The 21,937-nt window shown below is 30.1% G+C and overlaps 3 protein-coding genes and 1 non-coding gene across 4 annotated transcripts; 2 read left to right on the plus strand and 2 right to left on the minus strand.

Moving 5' to 3' along the window:
- Window positions 1-55: 55 nt before the first annotated feature.
- TRNAP-CGG lies at window positions 56-127 on the minus strand. The gene has a single exon. It is a non-coding gene; the product is annotated as a tRNA-Pro (tRNA).
- An 88-nt stretch (window positions 128-215) lies between these two features.
- Window positions 216-7,734, plus strand: LOC124931083 (signal recognition particle 54 kDa protein, chloroplastic-like). Its single transcript, XM_047471470.1, has 16 exons — window positions 216-469; window positions 537-669; window positions 987-1,054; window positions 1,126-1,227; window positions 1,447-1,599; window positions 1,743-1,820; window positions 2,687-2,812; window positions 2,924-3,026; window positions 3,654-3,754; window positions 4,425-4,562; window positions 4,642-4,785; window positions 4,888-4,963; window positions 5,740-5,825; window positions 5,901-6,020; window positions 6,488-7,352; window positions 7,430-7,734. Exons 1-15 carry the CDS (start codon window positions 296-298, stop codon window positions 6,551-6,553), a joined length of 1,668 nt encoding a protein of 555 aa, XP_047327426.1. The 5' UTR covers window positions 216-295; the 3' UTR covers window positions 6,554-7,352; window positions 7,430-7,734.
- A 539-nt stretch (window positions 7,735-8,273) lies between these two features.
- Window positions 8,274-9,312, minus strand: LOC124933014 (polyadenylate-binding protein-interacting protein 5-like). The gene is made up of 3 exons (XM_047473738.1): window positions 9,202-9,312; window positions 8,556-8,937; window positions 8,274-8,485 (listed from the first exon to the last, which is right to left on the minus strand). Exons 2-3 carry the CDS (start codon window positions 8,931-8,933, stop codon window positions 8,324-8,326), a joined length of 540 nt encoding a protein of 179 aa, XP_047329694.1. The 5' UTR covers window positions 8,934-8,937; window positions 9,202-9,312; the 3' UTR covers window positions 8,274-8,323.
- Window positions 9,313-15,880: 6,568 nt separating this feature from the next.
- LOC124929905 (tetraspanin-8-like) lies at window positions 15,881-21,517 on the plus strand. The gene is made up of 3 exons (XM_047470286.1): window positions 15,881-16,240; window positions 21,358-21,387; window positions 21,437-21,517. The coding sequence occupies exons 1-3, from the start codon at window positions 15,881-15,883 to the stop codon at window positions 21,515-21,517; spliced, it is 471 nt and encodes a 156-aa protein (XP_047326242.1).
- Window positions 21,518-21,937: the final 420 nt, after the last annotated feature.

Genomic DNA, 21,937 nt, shown 5'->3' on the forward strand with positions numbered 1-21,937 from the left:
AATTAATTCAATTGGGCCCGGTCCGGTCAATAAAAAGGATTAATACAAAAATTAAGGGGTGTTGCGAGAATCGAACTCACGACCTCTCGCACCCGAAGCGAGAATCATACCACTAGACCAAACACCCATTTATTTTACTTAAATTATTTATAAATAAAAAATCTAAAACTAATGTGCTTTAATTATTTTTATAATATACTGATATGAGCTGGACAAAACGGATTACACGCAGTGGATAGCAATCAGTACATGTAACTTCCCGCTGAGAGTGATAACGAGCTTCTCTTCTATCGCCATGGAAGCCACCTTCCAATTCTCAACTGCTGTTTCTCGTAATTTCTCTGCAATTCCGGCTCATTCGATCACTCCGTATGCTGTTCTATCCAATCCGAGAAGATCATCCGCCATTTCTTCTTCCTGCATCGGCTCGGCTCACTTCATCGCCTTCTCGTCAAGAAATTCATTCACTGTAAGACACAGCTAAACATATTTTCGTATTTTGTGCCGAAATTCTAGATGTTTGACTTGCTTTGCAGAGAGAGATATGGAGCATAGTAAATTCTAAAAGCGTCACTATGAGACGAGAGATCCGCGGAGTTGTTAGAGCTGAAATGTTTGGTCAGCTGACGAGCGGCCTAGAATCTGCTTGGAATAAGCTCAAAGGAGTAGGTAAATTATCATCTAATTCACGTATTTAACATGTTCATTCCTAGAATTATCCTATGGATTACTTTACTCTTTAATTTAGAATTGGCATAGAAATATCACGAGTTCAGTCCCTATTTAGCGTAGCATGATGATAATTTACATATCGTGAAATCCTTCGTATTATATTATAGCAAAAGCTGTAACTGAACTATGTATACAACTAAATCAGCATGGACATGAAAGTTGTGTTTTATATAAATGACATTTGGTGGAGTATCCTGAATGACTTTAATCGTGTTTTTATGCTGTTCTCTGTGGAATTTATTTGTGCCTTATAGATGTCTTGACAAAGGAAAATATTGCGGAACCAATGCGAGACATTAGAAGGGCACTTTTAGAAGCTGATGTAAGTGATAGTTATGTACACTCATAAACTGAAAAGCTCATTTAAGAGGGCTATCATTATTTGCATTGCAGGTAAGTCTTCCAGTTGTTAGAAGATTTGTCCAATCTGTCAGTGATCAGGCTGTTGGTGCTGGTGTGGTTCGAGGAGTGAAACCAGATCAGCAATTGGTCAAGGCATGTAAATCCAGTCTACAAATGTCTGTTTAATAAGATCATCTAAAATAATTTTGCACCCTATTTTATTTTGTTACCTCTTTAGAGTATAAAGTAATTTCTTAAAATGTGTTTTCCTCTTTTAAGAAAGTTGAGTTTCTGGAAACATTCCATGAAGTTTCCTTCTACAATGTTTTGTTACAGAATCAAAGATCTAATTTAATTTAGTTCCACATGCAGACAGTACACGATGAACTGGTGAAATTGATGGGAGGAGATGTATCTGAATTGGTTTTTGCGAAATCAAGCCCTACTGTAATTCTCTTGGCTGGTCTCCAAGGTGTTGGGAAGACGACTGTTTGTGCGAAGCTGGCATTGTATCTTAAGAAGCAGGTGCACCAGTAGCATCTCTTCACTTCGTCTCCATCTCATGCAATTGCAAACAAGATGGATGCATTGATGAATCCTTTATTTATTTTTGCTTAAAATCAGCTTAAGTGTTTTTTTGTTGGGTCTATATTGTCCATAACTCACAGGGTAAAAGTTGCATGATGATTGCTGGAGATGTGTATAGACCGGCTGCAATTGACCAACTTTCCATTTTAGGCAAACAGGTATATATAATAATATAAATTATCACTATCTCCTTAAACAAGAAGTTTAAATATACATGTAAAATGTTCTTATTTGATTGCTTATTTGCACCTTCAATAAAGTTCAGGGGGCTTTGTGACCTTTATCAAAAAAATAAGCAGTAACTAATAAAGATATTGAAACATCGGAAACCCAGCTACAATTGAACAGAAGCTAGCTGAATAGACTAGGTGGTTATGTGAGCTAACTGTCTAATGATAGGGGTTCTACATTATTGATATTTTCATGTTAGGTTAAGATTTTGACCATTGTACAGTGGACTTGGTTTGAAATTTTTGCTACTAAAATTTAATGCCCATTTCTATTTTTTATATTAAAATGTAAACTTTTAAATCACAACAACTAAAGGAAAGAGATAAAAGAGAACTGCATATTTTTCTCTAAAAAATAGCAGAAAATTAGATCCTATCTTCTTAAAGAATCCCATCATGTGCAACTTCATGCAAAGTATTACTATCAGAATTTTCTCTAAATGAGTAAAAATTGACTTTGACTTTCCATTCCGATGATATTTTACTAGAAAGCATATCCTTTCATGACAGAGCTTTTTGTTGTTTTTGTTATTATCCCTTATTATAGCTTAAGAGATTGGTGTCCTTTCTCTTATGAATAAGCTAGCTCCTTAATTTGTTGAATGTTGTCATCATTTAAATAACCTAGTACATGTATCGGAACATTTCTTAAATATTCATGCATCACTTGGGATTTATAAGAACCTTTCTGATAAACTTTAAAGCAGTACTTATATTCTTTGTGTTTATATCATATCACATTCCATTTAAGAGTGTGTTGAAATATCACTCATATTCTGACATGCTTCTGACAGGTGGATGTCCTTGTTTATACAGAAGATATTGGTGTTAAGCCAGCAGAGATAGCTAGGAGAGGTCTAGAGGAGGCGAAGAAGAAGAAAGTAGATGTAGTCATCATGGATACGGCTGGAAGACTTCAGGTATATTTACAGCCAATAGTTGTTATAGCATATTCTAGAAAATTCTGCTTAAATTTGATGACTATTCTGTTTAATTTTGGGGATGCATTGTTGACCATTGTGTTATTGCAGATTGACAAGACAATGATGGACGAATTGAAAGAAGTAAAAAAGGTACTGAATCCTACAGAAGTTTTGCTAGTTGTGGATGCAATGACTGGTCAAGAAGCTGCAGGTAACAGTCACTAACTTGACTATTTAATGTTACATGTGTCGCCTATTACAATTCATCATTATCTTTGAGTATGTGACTAGTATGTTAATGCATTCAAATTTAATCTTGAATTAATATTTTTTTTGAAAAAGTTAAAAAAACGCAAGATGCGTTTAAAGAATTACATATGGAAAGTAGAAGAGAAACAAAAACAAAAGAACAAAAGGAGAAAAAGAAGTCTTACTCCTCATTTCTCTCAATTATGGACTTCTTGAACCTTGCTTATGTGTATGAGATAATTAGTTATGTCTCCAATCTGAAAGATAATGATACCAAACATATACTAGTTGTTTTGTTGGAAAAAATAATATATACTAGTCATTTTGTGGATTTAAGTGCTAGTAGATGAGGCAAAGTAGTAATTGACATATAGAGCTTCAAGGGGATATGAGATGCCAGATAATTGATGGTATCTATTACTTACTATTTATTAGTGGTATGTTGGTGGATATTGAAGTAGATGATCATTATCCTAAACCCAAAGCAGAAGGTTAAAATAAGAAAATGGAGTAGGCCTCATTATCTGCTCCACCACATCGGTTTTCATGTCCTGATACCCTCTTCATATTGTCTTTCTTCTCTTTTCAGCTTTGGTCACAACATTCAATCTTGAAATTGGAATTACGGGTGCCATTTTGTCAAAACTAGATGGTGATTCTAGAGGTGGGGCAGCATTGAGTGTAAAAGAGGTTTGTTTGTTCTTTCTTGGGGAATATGATATCTAGGAAATATTGATATCTTAAGTTCTAATTTACCGAATCTTTTGCACCATTTCTTGGCAACTAATTGGTTACATTTTTCTTTATTGCCATCAAAGGCAATAAGTAATCAAATCTCTGGATCAGAACCATGTATGTCTTCATTTGCATGTTAAAGTTAACAAGGAATTCGTCTCAAAATTGAATACTCTTAATGTGCTAAATGTCACTGAAAGATAGGGAAGCATATTTGGTATATGAAAACTTTGTGCTGCAATGGAATATTCCAATGACAGTTCCAAAATTCTTCCAAAGATGTTCGATATAGATAATCAATACACATCAGAACCTGTTTCTTCTCCATTGGGAATTAAATGTTCTTTGATTAGCGAGTAGGAAGCCTCTTCTTGTGTTCATTTTTATTCTAATGAAAAAGTTGACATCTTTCAAAAAATGAAAAAAAAATAGCGAGTAGGAAGGAGATGATGGAATCAGGTTCTTCTATTACAACCCTATTTATGCAACTTTGGAATCAAGTTGGATTCTTATCTGTTTTGTTCTTTTTATTATTATTGTAGAAGAATGGTATTAACTATCAACTTTGTAAGTGTGTTACTCATACAAAGAAAATATAAATACCATAATAAGTGGTCCATTGCAGGTTTCAGGAAAACCAATCAAGCTTGTGGGACGAGGGGAACGAATGGAGGACCTAGAACCCTTTTACCCAACTCGTATGGCTGGACGTGTTCTTGGAATGGGAGATGTCCTTTCATTTGTTGAGAAGGCAGAAGAAGTTGTAAGTGCCCATCAATTTTCTTTCACTCTTTCCTTTATACAGTTCTTGCTTGACGCCACTGACATTTTTTTTTGTTTAGATGCGACAAGCAGATGCTGAGGATCTACAGAAGAAGATCATGAGTGCAAAATTCGACTTTAATGATTTTCTCAAGCAAACACGTGCTGTTGCACAAATGGGTTCCATGAGCCGTGTTATTGGAATGATTCCTGGAATGTCTAAGGTATTCGTTATTTTTTCTAGGTCAGAAAGGGGTGAAGATTTGGTGATTGTTTGTAGCAAACATTGAATCCATAAAGTTTTTTGTGTTTGCGTGTGTGTGCAGGTAACTCCTGCTCAAGTTCGTGAAGCTGAGAAGAGTTTACAGATGGTGGAATCTATGATTGAGGCCATGACCCCAGGTAATATTTCATTGTTAAATTAATGATTTTGGAAACAACCTTTACTTTTTAATTGGACATGTAGTTTAACATTTATTGCGAGTATATGATGTAATATTAAATTTGCATCGTCCAAATGATAGGAGTGTGTGCGTAGATCATCTTGTTGCAGCTTCCTTCATTATCATCCAACTTTTCTGTCAATAATTCATCACTTCTTAAAGCTATTTATTGTGAATCAAAATTGAACAGAACAAGTCTATTGCTGCAGGTGTTGATCTTGCATGATCATAATCACAATTTCCTTCAACACACAAAAAAAAAATCTTCTTAGTTTGTGGACAACTGCACATTGCTTATTTTAGATGAAAATACTGCCTTGATAGAATCACATTATTTATGAAGAAGTCCAAAACATCTCTTAGTGAATATGAGAAGGTTGAGACGATATTTTCAATCTTCTAATCATCATTTCCTTATCGAAATATCTTATGTTCCGCTTGTTCCATGCAATCTACCACCATATGATAATAGGATGGTAAACCAACTTACCAATCAACCCAGAGCTCCCAAAATCCAGCGATCAAGATTGACATAACCCCATAGAATGGATATATAAGAGATGCCATTTTTTTTTGTCAAAACCCATTTCCAACTGCACCTTACCACATATTTAGGAATCTAAATGTAGACGCTAGATATAATATTATATATCAATTTGAAAGATGTGGCTTTCCTTTATTAATCCAGTTAAACTTGTGTCTCTTATAACCCTCTACTTGACTGTTCCTTCATAGAGGAAAGAGAGCAACCGGAACTTCTTGCTGAATCACCTGATAGGAGGAAGCGTGTTGCACAAGATTCTGGAAAGACTGAGCAGCAGGTGTACTTAAATTGCTGGTTATTTCTCAATATGAATCTTAGGCCTTAGCTCATATATACTTTTGCCACTGTCTAGGTGGGCCAACTTGTTGCACAACTGTTCCAAATGCGTGCCCGAATGAAGAATCTGATGGATGTAATGGAAGGTGGGTCTCTTCCTGCTCTAAACAACCTCGAGGAGTCCCTGCAAAAGAAGGTACTTTCCTCTGCATACAGTTTTATTCCACACTTATTAAAGTGGTTTAGGGGGTTTTGGTGCCATATTGCATTGAGTTGAAGCCCGTAACCTAAAATTTTGATGAGGGGAAAGGGAGTGCGTATATGCACAATGGTGAGATTTCAGAAAGAACTAATTGAACCTATCTGAAAACTTTTAATTTGTCATAGTCACTATCTTATTACAAAATCATATAAGTCAAAATTGATTGGATCATGATCCAGGTTATAGTGAGGCTCTATTTGGAAACATTTTTTTGCTTATGAACATGGATCTAGATTTAAATGCATAAACGTTTGATCAGATAATTTTGTACAATTGGGGCTTATTTTGTACAAAGATAATTTTTGGATCATTATCCAGATTAGCAGATTAGTATGATCATGTTTGTGTTGAAATTTCTACATGTTGGAATATATTAGTCATTTGATATTTTTTGTGGTCAGGCTCCACCCGGTACTGCAAGGAGGAAGAGAAGATCAGTAAGAAGAGTTCCCGTAGCTTCAACTTGATAACCTCTTCGCCTCAAAACTTAAGACACAAACGCGTTCCACGTCTATTGGCTTTGGAAGGAGATCACACGAAAAAGCATTAAACTTTGGTGGGTCTAATATTTTCTTTATCGGGGTTGAGAATCATCAAGGTTAGCATTGATTTACACTTGCTATCTCAAATCATCTACAAATTTGTCTCAAATATGCTTGAGTTGTTTGTTTAATCATTATTGATGAGTTTGTAAGTTGTAATGGTTTGTAGTTACAGGCTGATGTTAGTTGACATATTCTAGAGTTTGTAAAGGTTTTTAGACTATGTTGAGGTGAGGTGGATGCATATTTGATAAGTTATTAGGATGATATTTTAGTTATGTTAATACTAAATAGGCTTAATTGTGAGTGTTACTGTTAATCTAAGAATTTATTTGAAAACTTATATTGCTGAGTGCAATTTGTTTTAAATTGAAAAAAAATAAAAATAAAACTGAAAGGGCAGTTGAGTCATAATGTTAAAAAATTATTTTTGTGGTAAAGACGATTCAGTTATTAACAGCCTCTAAACTCAAACTGCCAACACTTGAAGGATCTTATTATCTATCATCCACTTTTTCCTTAACCTCCTTTGGAAGCGCAATTTACGACATAAAAACAGAATAGAGAGAGAAGAGAGGGAGGAAATTCTTATTGTTGAAAGAGAAGAAGAATGGCAAACTTGTCCGATGAACCGTTTCCGGCCGTGGATGTGAACGACGTGCTTGCTCCAGGTAGCAAGAAGACTCTTGTGGTTGATCCAGTTTCGGCGACTATTGAGAACGAGGTAAAACTAAAATAATAATAATATATTTGCTTTGACGTCCTTAATTTTGTGATTGACGTCAATTATAATATTAATAGGAACGAATTAAAGCGGTTAAACAACAAGAGGAGAAGGAAACAAACGATGCATTACGACAACTAAAATCCACCATCATTGTCTCTGCCATTGCTGTTGCAGTTGTCGGAGCAATATACGCCATAACTAGGAAACTCAGAGAGAAATGAACCTTGTTCTAATGCAGCCAGAATATTAATTACCCTTTTCTTTTTCTTTTCTTTTTTTCATTTTATACTGCTGCTCAGATTGTTAGTTATAATTAGGTTAACAATGAGTCAGTTTCAAAATAACGGTTTTTAGTAACTTTTTTGTATATGTGATGATAATTGCAATCTGAGATTTTTCTTTATTAATTAATACTCACACACATATTATAATCTGAAATTGAAGGTCCTTTGTTCTAGAATTTAACTTTAATGCATTTCTACATCTTGAAAGCAATAGAAGTGGAGTTGGGAGGTGGTAAGAGAACGGCTCTACATAGCAAACCCTAGGGTTTGATTAGACCTAGAAAGAAATGATGATGAAGAAACCAAAATGAATTGAAGATGAGAGAATAAAAAAATATATCATTCAATTGCATTATAACACTGGAATACTAAATAATACATATCTAGTTATAGTAGTAAAAGCAATATTAACAAAAGTTAATTCACTCTAAGCTCCTTAAAAAAAATGGGTTGCTTTCAAAAACATATGTTTTTGCATCTAAATCAAAATTAGAGTGAATTCAATTTTGAAATGTTATGTGATGTATGTTTAACTTGTAACATAGATGTGGTATTTCATAGAATAACTTAGATGAAAAAAGAAAGCAACCATGGATTGAATAGAAGAAGATCAACTTTCTAAAATTTTTACAAAGCAAAAACCAATAGTGTCTGCCTAAATCTCCAAAACTACATTAAAATCATTCAAACATAAGGATCATCCTTGCTTTTGGAGTCCAATCTAATTGAAGAAGAAGAACTTGCTACTGCCATTTCATCTTGGGAATTAGAAGATTTAGGTTGTTCAATCACATCACCAATATCCAAGCTGTCTGGAAGATATTCACAACAATCATCTATGTCCATCTGTTCAAAACACCCATTAATATTTTATCTATTGTAGAAGATACACATAATGAGTTATTATTATTATTACCTCAAGCTGCCTTAACATTTCAACAGTTGCTTCCAAGTCTCCCTTATTAGCCAAAAACACCTCTGCCAATGATTCTTCTGATATACCTGGAAATATCATCTCAAGGTATGTCAAACCCATATCAAACTCTTCTTCCATATTTGTCTCTTTATCATCATCTATTGCGCTTCTTCTTCTTCTTCTGTTGCTGCTTTCGGATGTTGAACCATCGAATAAAGCTGCTGTTTGCTGGTACTGGTGGTGGTTCAAGTTTACATCTTTAAGATCATCATTTCCCATCAAATTGTAATCAATCTCTTTCAATGCTTCATTTCTTCTTGAAAGGGGAATGTATGGTTCAGCATATGGGTTCAGCGAAGAAGATTTTCCAGACTTCATTGCACTGTTGCATTTTTATTAATAAGCCACATACATATTGATCATGAACCCTAATTGTTCCTCTCATCAATCAAAGAAAACAAATATGTTTTTGTTAAGAAAAACTTAATGCATTCCGATGAGTTGATACCAACAGATCAAGTTATTTAATATATCAAGAAATCAAAACTCACATGATGACCTAATAATATGAATCAAATGAAGAACAATCTTGACAGTGGAATACATAACATGATTAATTAAGAAGATTATAGAAATCAAAACTCACATGATGTTTTGTTGAATTATAAATAATCAGAATTCTTCAAGTCTCAACAACACTTGGCGATCGCCTTCATCAAGAAGATAACTTTCCTTCTCTCAAGAAATCTCGCCAAACTTCATCCCCTTTAATTCATCTTATAAACCAAACAGTTTTGTAAGAAAAATAAAATAAAAATAAATAAACCGTCCAATTCTGTAATCAATGGGCAAAAACACTTAGATTCAAATAAAATAAAATAAATAAATTGAGTATTTTGTAGATGTAACACAAATTATCCATAAAAATAAAACTGACCCGTTTTCTAACTTTTATTTTAAAAGATTATAATCGCAATTACTAATCATTTTGCAACTCTGAATAATTTATTTATTTTTATTGACATAAAATCTTCAAACAATAATAACAATATAGTTAGTTAGTTAGCTAACAGCTTTAAGGTTTATGGGAGAGTGGCAGTTGAAACCACCCTTTCAAAATCAACTTTCTCATCTCTTAATAAATTCTTTATTCTTTCTGATCTATTCATTTCCATTATTCTTGAGATTTGTTCTTGAAGAATCAAAGATGGCTTCCATGATCCAAATACAAACGTCAATCAGCATAATGGTTTTCCTCCTGTGCACGGGTGTCTTCGTTACCTCAATAATACTAAGCCAGCAAACCTCCACACATTGCGAACATTACGCGGAATTACCTTTAATAATCATGTCGTCTATCCTCTTAGCATTATCTTTTCTCGGTATATTCTTAGCCTACAAGGGTGTGGAATGGATACCCTGGTTGTGCGGATGTGTCCCCGCGTATGTGCTCATCATCCTCATGTTTTCTTTATCCATTTACGCGTTAGAAGTCACTTTAAAGACCCCCATCAAGGGCTATACACATGGAAATGACAAGAGTTGGATTAACAACAGGGTAAACAATAATTGGAACAAGATTAGTACATGCCTTGAACAAAACAAGATTTGTGATAATACTGATGAAACGAATCAAACCGTTCTCTCTATACAGGTAATATTATTATTATTGATTTGAATCATATATATATTTATGATTATAAGTTTAAGGATTAATTAATTTTGTAGACCGGATGTTGCAAGCCGCCGGATGATTGTAACTTTAATACAAGCTCAAATTCATTATCTACTAATCCCGATTGCACTAAGTGGAATAGCGACCCGAAAGTGTTGTGTTATGCTTGTGATTCTTGTAAGATTGGATGGACGAATAACATCGGATGGAATTGGAAGAGAGTGGCCATCATCGATATGATAGTTCTCGGCCTCATCGCTCTCACCGTTACAATTAGTACTTGTCTATATTATATGTATCATAAAAAATATAGTTAGTTTCTGGTTTTTTAGGAACATACACTATACTACTACTTCTACAGTTCTACGTACTTCTTTTGGGTGTGTTTTTCTTTAATTTTTCTGTTTGACAGTTAAATAGTAAATAGTACTCTTTCCGATTATCAAGTTCTTAATTTCACAATTACACTAGTAATATCATATTCATTTTCCTAATTTTGAGTAGTATTTCACTAAATAATATAAATCTTATTAATGTTGCATAGAATGAGAGAAATATTGGTTGTATTTAACTATTTATACACAATATAATAATGTTATAAAGTAATAATTAGTTCATTATTAGGGAATGTTTTCCATAAGTTTATTTGGTAAATTATTTAATAAATATGTTTTGGGAAATAAATTGTAATCGAGCCTAATTTTAATATAATGCAATATTTTTTTAATTAATATATCATTAAAAAATCATCCAAGTTAAAATGAAATTGATTTTTTATATTAATTTCCATTTTCTATTTTTCTTATATAATATGTTGTTTTATTTTAATACATCTTTCTTTGTAGATACAACATATTTTGAAGAATCATTTCCTTTTGAGCTAGTTCTTTGTATCCATCACACAATATAGTTCATAGAGGAGATGTATAGAGCATTTAAAAGTTATTATTAAATAAATTGAACTTAAATTACACCAAAAGATCATGTGTTTGATTCTATTGGGAAATGACATGAATAAAAGAACTTTTTCTTTTGAACACATTAATTATGTGTTCGAGTCATAATTAATTCTCTTTTAATTCTCAAAAAGAATTTAATACAAATGACATGAATAAAAGGATTATAAGATTAAATGGTTTCAACCAATATTGGAAATTAAATTTTGGCTCCCAATGATAAAATAAAATCGCTAATATGTTTATAAATTAAAATATTTAATCTAATTAAAAATTTTAAGAATAAATTAATTATTTTAAAATATTTTATTCTAAATTATGATTGATTATGTAATTAAGTATTTATTTATTAAATATTTTAATAATTATTTTATATAAAATGTAGTATATTATATTTAAATTAAAAAAAATTAATCTTATTTTTTTAAAATATAATCATTATTTAAAAATATTTTATTCGAAATTATCATTGATTTTAATAATTTTAAATATAAACTAAATTTATGAATTTCATTAAAAAAATAAAAATCATACTATTAACTTTTTTTAAATTATCTATACAAATGCAAAATAATATAATTGAGAGTTTTTTAAGTTTAACCACAAAATATTACAAATAAAATGAAAGAAAACAAACATCAAACAATTGTTCACCAATTATCAAAAAAAGAAACAATTTAACAAATATGTTTTCTTTAAGGAAAACCTAATGCATTTCGATGAGTTGATTCCAACCAATCAAGTTATTTAATATATCAAGAAATCAAAACTCACATGATAACCTAATAATATGAATTAAATGAAGGATTAAGAAGATGACAGAAATCAAAACTCACATGATATTTTGTTGAATTATAAATAATATCTGATCGGAATTCTTCAAGTCTCAACAACACTTGGCGATCGATCGCCTTCATCAAGAAGATAACTTTCCTCTCCTCTCAAGAAATCAACCAAACAGTTTTGTAAGAAAAATAAAATAAAAATAAATTAAACGTCCAATTCTGTAATCAATGGGCACAAACACTTAAATTCATATAAATAAATAAATTGAGTATTTTTGTAGGAGATGTAACACAAATTACCCATACAAAATTAAGGTATGTATAAAATAAATAAAATTTACCCATTTTTTAACTTTTATTTTAAATCATTTTGCAACTGAATAATTTATTTATTTTTATTGACATAAAATCTTCAAACAATAATAACAATATTATAGTTAGTTAGCTAACAACTTTAAGGTTTATGGGAGAGTGGCAGTTGAAACCAGCCTTTCAAAATCAACTTTCTCATCTCTTAATAAATTCTTTATTCTTTGTGTTCTATTCATTTCCATTATTCTTGAGATTTGTTCTTGAAGAATCAAAGATGGCTCAAGCCAACAATCCCACAATCCAAATGCACGCGGTAATCAGCATATTTGCTTTCTTCCTGTGTGCGGGTGTCTTGGTTACCTCAATAATGCTAAGCCAACAAGCCTCCACACATTGCGAACATTACATCGAACTACCTTTAATAATCATGTCATCTATCCTCTTAGCATTATCTATTCTCGGTATATTCGCAGCCTACAAGGGCGTGGAATGGAACACCTGGTTGTGCGGATGTGTCCCCGCGTCTGTGCTCATCATCCTCATGTTTGTTTTAACCGCTTACGTGTTTAAGGCCACTTCAACGACCCCCATCAAGGGCCATACATTTGGAAATGACAAGAGTTGGTTTAACAACAGGGTAAACAAGAATTGGAACAAGATTAGTACCTGCCTTGAACATAACAAGATTTGTGATAATACTGATGAAACGAATCACACCGTTCTCTCTATACAGGTATACTTATTATTATTATTATTGATTTGAATGATCATATATATATTTATGATTATAAGTTTAAGAACTAATTAATTTTGTAGACCGGATGTTGCAAGCCGGCGGATGATTGTAACTTTAACACAAGTTCAAATTCATCTTCTACTAATCCCGATTGCACTAAGTGGAATAGCGACCCGAAAGTGTTGTGTTATGCTTGTGATTCTTGTAAGATTGGATGGACAAATAACATCGGTTGGAATTGGAAGAGAGTGGCCATCATCGATATGATATTTCTCAGCCCCATCGCTATCACCGTTCTAGTTAGTACTTGTCTATATTATATGTATCATCACTGAAGAATGAACAAAAATATATCTAGAAAATATCATTAGTTTCTGTTTTTTAGGAACATACACTAGTACTATTTCTACCTCTTTTGTGTTTTTTTCTTTAATTTTTCTATTTGACAGTTAAATAGTACTCTTTCCTATTAATATCAAGTAATCTCATATTCATTTTCCTCATTTTGAGTAGTATTTCACTAAATAATATTAATCTTATTAATGTAATTGTGTAGAATGAGAGAAATATTGGTTGTATTTATACACAAGATAATAAATGTTATGAAGTAATTAGTTCATTATTAAGCAATGTTTTCCACAAGTTTATTTGGTGAATTATTTAATAAATATGTTTTGGGAAATAAATTGTAATTGAGCCTAATCTCTTTTATGAATGGAGTAAAAGAATTGCAATATTTTGTAATTAATATCTCTAAAAAATCAACCCAAGTTAAAATGATATCGATTTATATATATTAATTTGTATTTTTGTATTTTCCTTATATAATATGTGGTTTTATTTTAATTTATAAAATGACATTTTATTTTTATTACCATAAAATTTTCATTCTATAAATATAAACTAAATGCAATTAAAAATTACAAACAAATATTTGGTTTGTTGAAAACGCATCGAGATCAAAGTCTAAAGACAAAAAGCTAGCAAGGACATATGAATGCGAGTGGGGAGTGCGGTAGAAACGCATGCTAGGGACGTGTGCTAGGGAGTAGTATAGCGCGGTAAGAATTAGTACCTTGTTTATATAATTATGTGAGATTAAATTGGAAACTAATTATATTGTGAAGATAGATCTAATTATTGATGACATTTTATTTGTCTATTATATTAGTTTTCTGAAAGTTGATTACATATTCCATGAAGAAGAAAGTAACAATAATATATGACATTAAAAAGAAAAGAAAACAAATGCCATCAATAGAAAGTTAAAACTAGTTGAGTTAAGCAATCGACCATAAATTAACAAAAATAAAATATAATTTGAGATCGATGATCTTTATAACTATTTTCTTTATTCCTAGTACATTCAAATTTGGACTTGTAAAATTAAGAACCATAAATGACAACTTCTTTAAACCAATTTAATATACCTTACAATTATTTGTTATAAACATAATAGATAAAATTATAATAAATTTATACAAACAACAAAATAATGCCATTGTTGCATACACATTATATGTTTATAATTTTACAGTATAATAATAATCATCATGAAAATAAATAAATGAATTATTATCACATCTATGAGAAATTATAAAAATAAGACAAATGAAATATCAACCCATCTTTTTATTATGATGCAAATAATGTCAAATATATTTATACAGTATAAATTAACAATGGACGCATATTATATTTTATCATTTAGTCAAATAATAAATTCATAATATTTTTAAATAAAATAACAAAATAATTAAATATAAAATATGTGGTTATGAATTTTGTAAAAGCCCACCTCTTACCCCTAAGGCCCCTATTTATAATTAAACTTTAGACTCATTTCGAATAAAATCAAATAAGTTGAAAATGTTTAAATAATTTGTTTGTGTGTATGTTTTTCGAATTATGTTTGCGGCTGAAGGAGGTAGAGGAGGGAAACGTAAGAGAAGAAGATGAAAGAGACCGAAATTTTTTGTTTTGCTTCTCAATTTAGAGCTCGTGTAAGTTCTTAAACCGTTTTTTTTCATGTATTTGAAAATTTTCCGGAATTCTGATAGTGAATGAAAACGACATTCAATTCTTTGATTTTGTATTAAGACTAGCTCGTTTCTATATGTGATGATGAGTCTAATTACGAGGAAAAGAAGGTTTTTTTCATCCGCAATCATCGAAAAAGAAAAAAGACAGACTAATTTGGACGTTTGAGATGATCTGAAAAAGTAAGAATTGGTTTTGAAATTTTTAAAATTTGGTAGTGCAAGTCTTTTTTTTTTTCCATTAGGTATTTATGTTTGTTATCATATATACATGTCTAGATAGATTTAGGGGATATTATGTGTTTTAAAATAAGTTAAAGTTCTGTTTTAAAAAATAACTTAGTTACATTTTAGTTTGTTAGAACAATTTTTTCTCCTAATTTCTCGAGAAATAATTTATTGACAATTTAAGATGCACTCTAAGTAACGCCTACAATTCTAGTTTAAAAATAAGATTAGAAATATAAATGTATAAAGATTTACATGTTTGATATTTATAAACACAACATAAAATTGCCCATTTTCTTGATCTTTTATTTTAAGAGATTATCCCAATTGTTAATTCTTTGGTGACTTTGTACAATTTATTTGTTTTGATTGACATAAAATCTTCAAACCATAACAATATAGTTATTTACCTAACAACTTAATAACCATCCTTCCTGTGTATCAAATAAAATATATAATAGGGTTTATGGGAGAGCGGCAGTTGAAACCCCCTCCCCCTTAATTAATTCTCATTCTCATCTCTTAATAATTCTTTATTCTTTCTGTTTCTATTCATTTCCATTATTCTTGAGATTTGTTCTTGAAGAATCAAAGATGGGCCAAGCCTACAATCCCATACATTTGCTAATCAGCACATTGGCTTTCATCCTGTCCACTGGTGTCTTTATTACCGCAATATTGCTAAGTCGGCAAGCCACCACACAATGCGATTATTTCCTCGACCGACGGTTAATAATCATGTCATCTTTCCTCTTGGCATTCTCTATTCTCGGTATATTCGGAGCCTTCCACGGTATGCAATGGATCCACTGGTTGTGCGGATGTGTCGTCGTGTCTATTGTCACCATCCTCATGTTTGCTTTATCCCTTTACGCGTATGTGGTCGCTATCAAGAACCCCATCAAGGTCAAGGGTCATAAGCATGGAAATTACGAGAGTTGGCTTAACAACAGGGTAAACAAGAAATCAAACAAGAATATATAGTACTTTCCTTAAACAAAACAAGATTTGTGATAAGCATAATGGAATGAATACCACCTTTTTCTCTATACAAGTATTATTATTATTATTATTATTATTTGAATCATATTTATGATTATATCATGATTTGAAATTAATTAATTTTGTAGTCCGGATGCAGCAAGCTCTCGGATGATTGTAATCTTAACACAAATTCAAATTCATCTTCTACAAATCTTGATTGCACTAAGTGGAGTAGCGACCCGAAAGTATTGTAAGATTGGATGGAAGAATAATATCAGATGGAATTGGAAGGGGTGGCCATTATCAATTTTACATTTCTCTTCCTCAAAGATTTCAACATTATAGTTGGTACTCTTCTATATTATGAATATTAGTGAAGGATGAACAAAAATATATCTAGAAAATATCAATAATTTCTGTTTTTTTCAAGGAACATACACTACTACTAATACTTTTGTGTTTCATTTTTCTTTTAGTTTTGCTTAATGACAGTTAAATAGTACTTTTTTCGATTATCTAAGTTCCTAATTTCACCATTACACTAGTAATCTCATTCATTTTTCTCTCTATAATCCAATACTTATAAAAATAAAAAAATTAAATAAAATATGCTAATAAAACTTTATATTTTAAATTAAAAACTAAATTTAATGAACGTGAGTGAGGCATTTAACTGTATAAATTTAACTTTTTAACTAACTAATTTTTATATATATATATATATATATATAATAATTCTTAATTTTCAAAGTGTCAGAATTGTCGGGTCGAGAGTTGTGGTTAATTTGAATATATATGTGAGAGTGAATGGATACTTGGGTCGGATTGTGGGTTGACCCGTCCACAAACTTCAAAAGGTTAAAAATAAAATTTAAAATACTATATTATTGTTTTGAACTTGTAATCTAACAAAAACAAGTACAACCCTTTAACCAAGTGTGATTGACATGTGGTTAATTTGAATATATATGTGAGACTAAATTGATACTTTGGTCAAATTAACCACAACTCTCGATCCGGCAATCCGGAAACTTTGAAAATTAACATCATTATCTATATATAGATTAGTTAGTTAAAAAAATAAACTTATATTGTTAAAATGTTCCACGTTAATCAAATTTGGTGTTGAATTTAAATTATAAAGTTTTATTAGTTTAGTTAGTTAAAAAGTTCTACTTGTTTTTGTTATGTTGCAAATTCGAAATATACGTATAATATTTTAAATTTATTTTTAACCGTTTAAATTTTATGGGCGGGTCAACCCACAATCCAAACTAAGTATCCATTTATTTTTACATATATATCCAAATTAATCACAACTCTTAACCCGACAATCCGGATATTTTGAAAATTATATATATATATATATTAGTATTTCTATAAATAATATTAATCTTATTATTGTTGTGTAGAATGAGAGAAAGATTGGTTGTATTTATACCAAGATAATAAATGTTATGAACTAATTAGTTTATTATTAGGGAATGCTTTCCACAAATTTATTTGGTGAATTATTTAATAATTATGTTTTGGAAAATAAATTGTAATTGAGCTAATTTTTTGAATGGAGTAAACAAAATATAATGATAAAAAAGAATTACATTTTTTTTAATTAATATCTCATTAAAAAACCATCCCAAGTTAAAATGAAATCAATTTTGTATATTAATTTGTACTTTTCAACTTTCTTGATATAATATGTGGTTTTATTTTAATTTATAAAAATGACATTTTATTTATTTTTATTACCATACAACTTTCAATGTATAAATACAACTGAACATAATTAAAAATTACAAACAAATATTTTAAATATTATACTGTTAAGATATGGATTTATTTTTTGAAATATATATTATGTGAGTTTAAACTGGAAACAATTAAATTGTGCAGATATATCTAATTAATTATTGATAACATTTTACAGGAAAATTGGTTAAATACTCCATGAAGAAGAAAATAACAATAATATATATTTTTATTCATATTTTAAAACCTTGTTTTTTCTATAACTAATTCTTTTTTATTCATAGAACATTAAAATTTTGACTTGTATAGAACCTTAAAATGTCAACTTCTTTAACCAATTTAATTTACTGTTAACTTATTTGTTACAAACATAATAGATAAAATTATAATAAATTTAGACAAACAACAAAAAAAAATTATATATATATATATATATATATCATTGTTGCATACACATTATATGGTTTATAATATTTATAGTATAATAATAATAATGAAAATAAATAAATGAATTATTATCAAATTTATGAGTAATTATAAAAAGAGGAGGGAGAGATATATAAAATTTGAGAGAATAACTTGTGAATCAGATTCTATCACGTCATTTCCTTTCTCATTCTCTTTTTTCAAATTCCCTAATTTTATCCTTTCTCTTAAAATAAAGTTTAGGCACATCCAGTAATAAAATTAAAAAGAGAAAAATAAACTAAATTTTTGACTTTTTTCGCCTTATTCTTATAAACTCGCCATAAATTGATATAAATAAAAATACAAGTACTAATCAGAAAATCTATTTCATTATAATGATGTTATTTATATAGATTGCACAGGAAATCCCTTTTACAAAATTAAATTTTAAAAAATTGATAACCAGAAATACAAAGAGAATTGGTCATTTTGTCTTCCCTAAATCAAGCAACAAAATTATAGATATTCAGGTTTATAATTCATTTAGAAGAATGTAGATACATTAAAAAGTTCACTCATATATTTTTCTTAGTAGATATAACATATTTTGGAGAATCATTTTTATTTTGAGCTAGTTTTTTTGTATCCATCACATAATATATGTCATAGAAAAGATGTATAGAGTATTTAAAAGTTATAACAAGACCTACAGAAATCTTAATCATTTGTATGTATACTTTTATACTAATAATACATATATTAGCCATATTGGCATGAATAAAAGGATTATAAGATTGAATGGTTCAATCAATATTGGAAATCAAAATTTCGGCTCCTAATAATAAAAAAATCGTTTATATGTTTATAAATTAAAATTTTAATCTAATTAAAAATTTTCAGAATAAATTAATTATACTAAAACATATTTTTCTAAATTATCATTAATTATGTAATTAAGTATTTATTTATTAAATATTTTAATAATTATTCTATATAAATTAAGGTAGTATATATAGAATTATATATTTAAATTAATTTTTTTAATCTTATTAATTATTTTAAATACAATCAGTATTTAAAAATATTTTATTCGAAATTATTATTAATTTTAAATATAAATATAATTTATGAATTTTATTAAAATAAAATAAAAATCAAATCATACTATCAACATAAATTAAGGTGGTATATATTTAATCGTTTAAACTCAAAAACATAAGCATGGCAAAAAATTGAAAGAAAAACACACATCAAAAAATTGTTCATCAATGACAAAAAAATAAAATAAAAAAATTTAACGAGCACGGAGGTAATTGAGATCCGACCCCACAACCAGTTTACCCAATGAAACCTCCCTGAGCAAAATAGGGGTCCAACGACTTAGACCAATCGAGTTTACCGTCTTTATCCATACTTCCCAACATAGGTTCCAGCATAACCCACTAAATATTAGTTATATTTCATAATAACCTCAAAATCGTAGTTTACTTCATCACAGTGTAAGAGCAAGCAAGAACATACCAAGATTTAGAGTTGGGGTGAACTTGAATTTAATGTACTAAATTATATAAATATATATGTATCAAAAATATTATCATATTTAAATAAGTTGAGCTATGGGAGTTAGACGTATCTCATCTCGTACATTAACATTATATTCATATATGTGTTTTTTTTCTTCCGGATCTCATTCAATACAATTAGAAAATGAATGATATTCGTTATTAAAAGAGAAAAATTTGAAGACTTTCACTATATTGATTTTGAATTATAGAGACCGCAAATGGATAACTTTCACTAGTTTGACGATCCCTCTTTTAAAAAAATGAAGATATCAACGTCTTAATTCCTTCTATTTTTTTTGTTGCAGATTCATTTTCCATTTTTTATATATACATATACACAATTTTAAAAATTAAATATTTTATCAAACAATTATAATATAAGTTAAAAAACATTAAAAAAGTACAAGTAAATACTTAATAGAACAATTAAAGATTTAGAGTACAATGATGAAAAGTGGAAAGAAAAAAAATAATAGTAACATGATAAATTCACAAAATTCTACATTAAATCAAACATACGTAAAATCAATTATAAATATATTATATATCATTAAATTGACGATTATACCAATTACAAACATGAGAATTAGAAAAAATTTAAACAAAAAAGAATTTTACCTATTTGGGAATATGTTTGTTTGCAAACGAGTTGTGGAGGAAATTAAAAAGAAAATCAATCGTGAATTATGGAAAAATTATGATATATAAAAGATTTGAAATATATATACCTAGGCAGTATTAGCATGTATATATAGGATAATAGTTCAAACAATATATTTGATTAAGCGTTTGGTTGAAATTTTTATATACAGTGTTTAAATGTTATATAATTTATATATCTTGTACCTAGTCAAACCAGTTACAAAGCAGTATAAAAATTTATTTCTAAATTTACACTTAAATTAGAGTCTATTTTTTAGGGGAAATTTGACGAAATAACCCTGATAATAGGGTTATTTCCAAATTTAATATAGGTAGGATAATTTTTACAAATATAACCTTTTGTCATGGGCAAAAGACACTTTTACCTCTCAATTAAAAATATGAGTTTCGTTATTTCCCAACTCCTTTTCCCTCACTCTCCTCATTTCAGTTTCCCCTTTCTCCCCCCGACCCTTTCGTACCCCCTTTCTATCTTCTTCTCCCTCGACGATCCAAATGAACCAACGAAATGAAGGAAGTCGATCGATCATCCCCCGAGGCAACACCGGAACTCTTTCATCATTTTAGGTGAGTTTTTCCCGTTTTTCCGTCGTTTTCCTTGCATGCATGCTGAAATGGAAGAATGGTTTAGGGTTTTAGCATTTGGTTTAGGGTTTTAAGGGGTGTCTGAATGGTTTAGGGTTTAATATGCATATGTTGTAGGCGTCGCAGGCAAATATGCATCTGTCACAGGCAAATATGCATTTGTCGTAGGCGAATATGCATTATTTGCCTCTGACAGATGCAATTGTCACTTGCGACAGATGCAATTTTCGCCTGCGACAGATGCATATTCACCTACGACAAATGCATATTCTCCTAGGACATATGTCTTATTTGCTTCTTTAAAGAAGTGGTATTTGCTTTCATTAGTCTGACATAATGTTTCTTTACAGATGGAACCAACCAAAAGCAAAACAAAAACCAAATTCGTTATTGAGAACTTTCCTGGCCGTGTTTCATGGAAATCCACTTGCACCTACTTGTTAAAGATGAAGAACAAGTTAATAACCTTGGTCTTATGGATAGGGCTTTGCAGACTCAATTCCAACATATATTGAAAGCCTTCAGGAACAATAATCCATCAGATGCTGATGAGGAAAAGCATCTCCAATTCAAAGGGGATAAGTTTCATGGTCAATGGTCAGGAGCTCTACTAGGCATGAAGGAATATGCCTTGGTGACATGCCTCAACTTTGGAAGATTTCTTGTGATCGAAAACTGGCACGTTGAAGAATGTCCA

The sequence above is a fragment of the Impatiens glandulifera genome, chromosome 3 (genome assembly GCF_907164915.1).
Source record: "Impatiens glandulifera chromosome 3, dImpGla2.1, whole genome shotgun sequence".
NCBI lineage: Eukaryota > Viridiplantae > Streptophyta > Magnoliopsida > Ericales > Balsaminaceae > Impatiens > Impatiens glandulifera.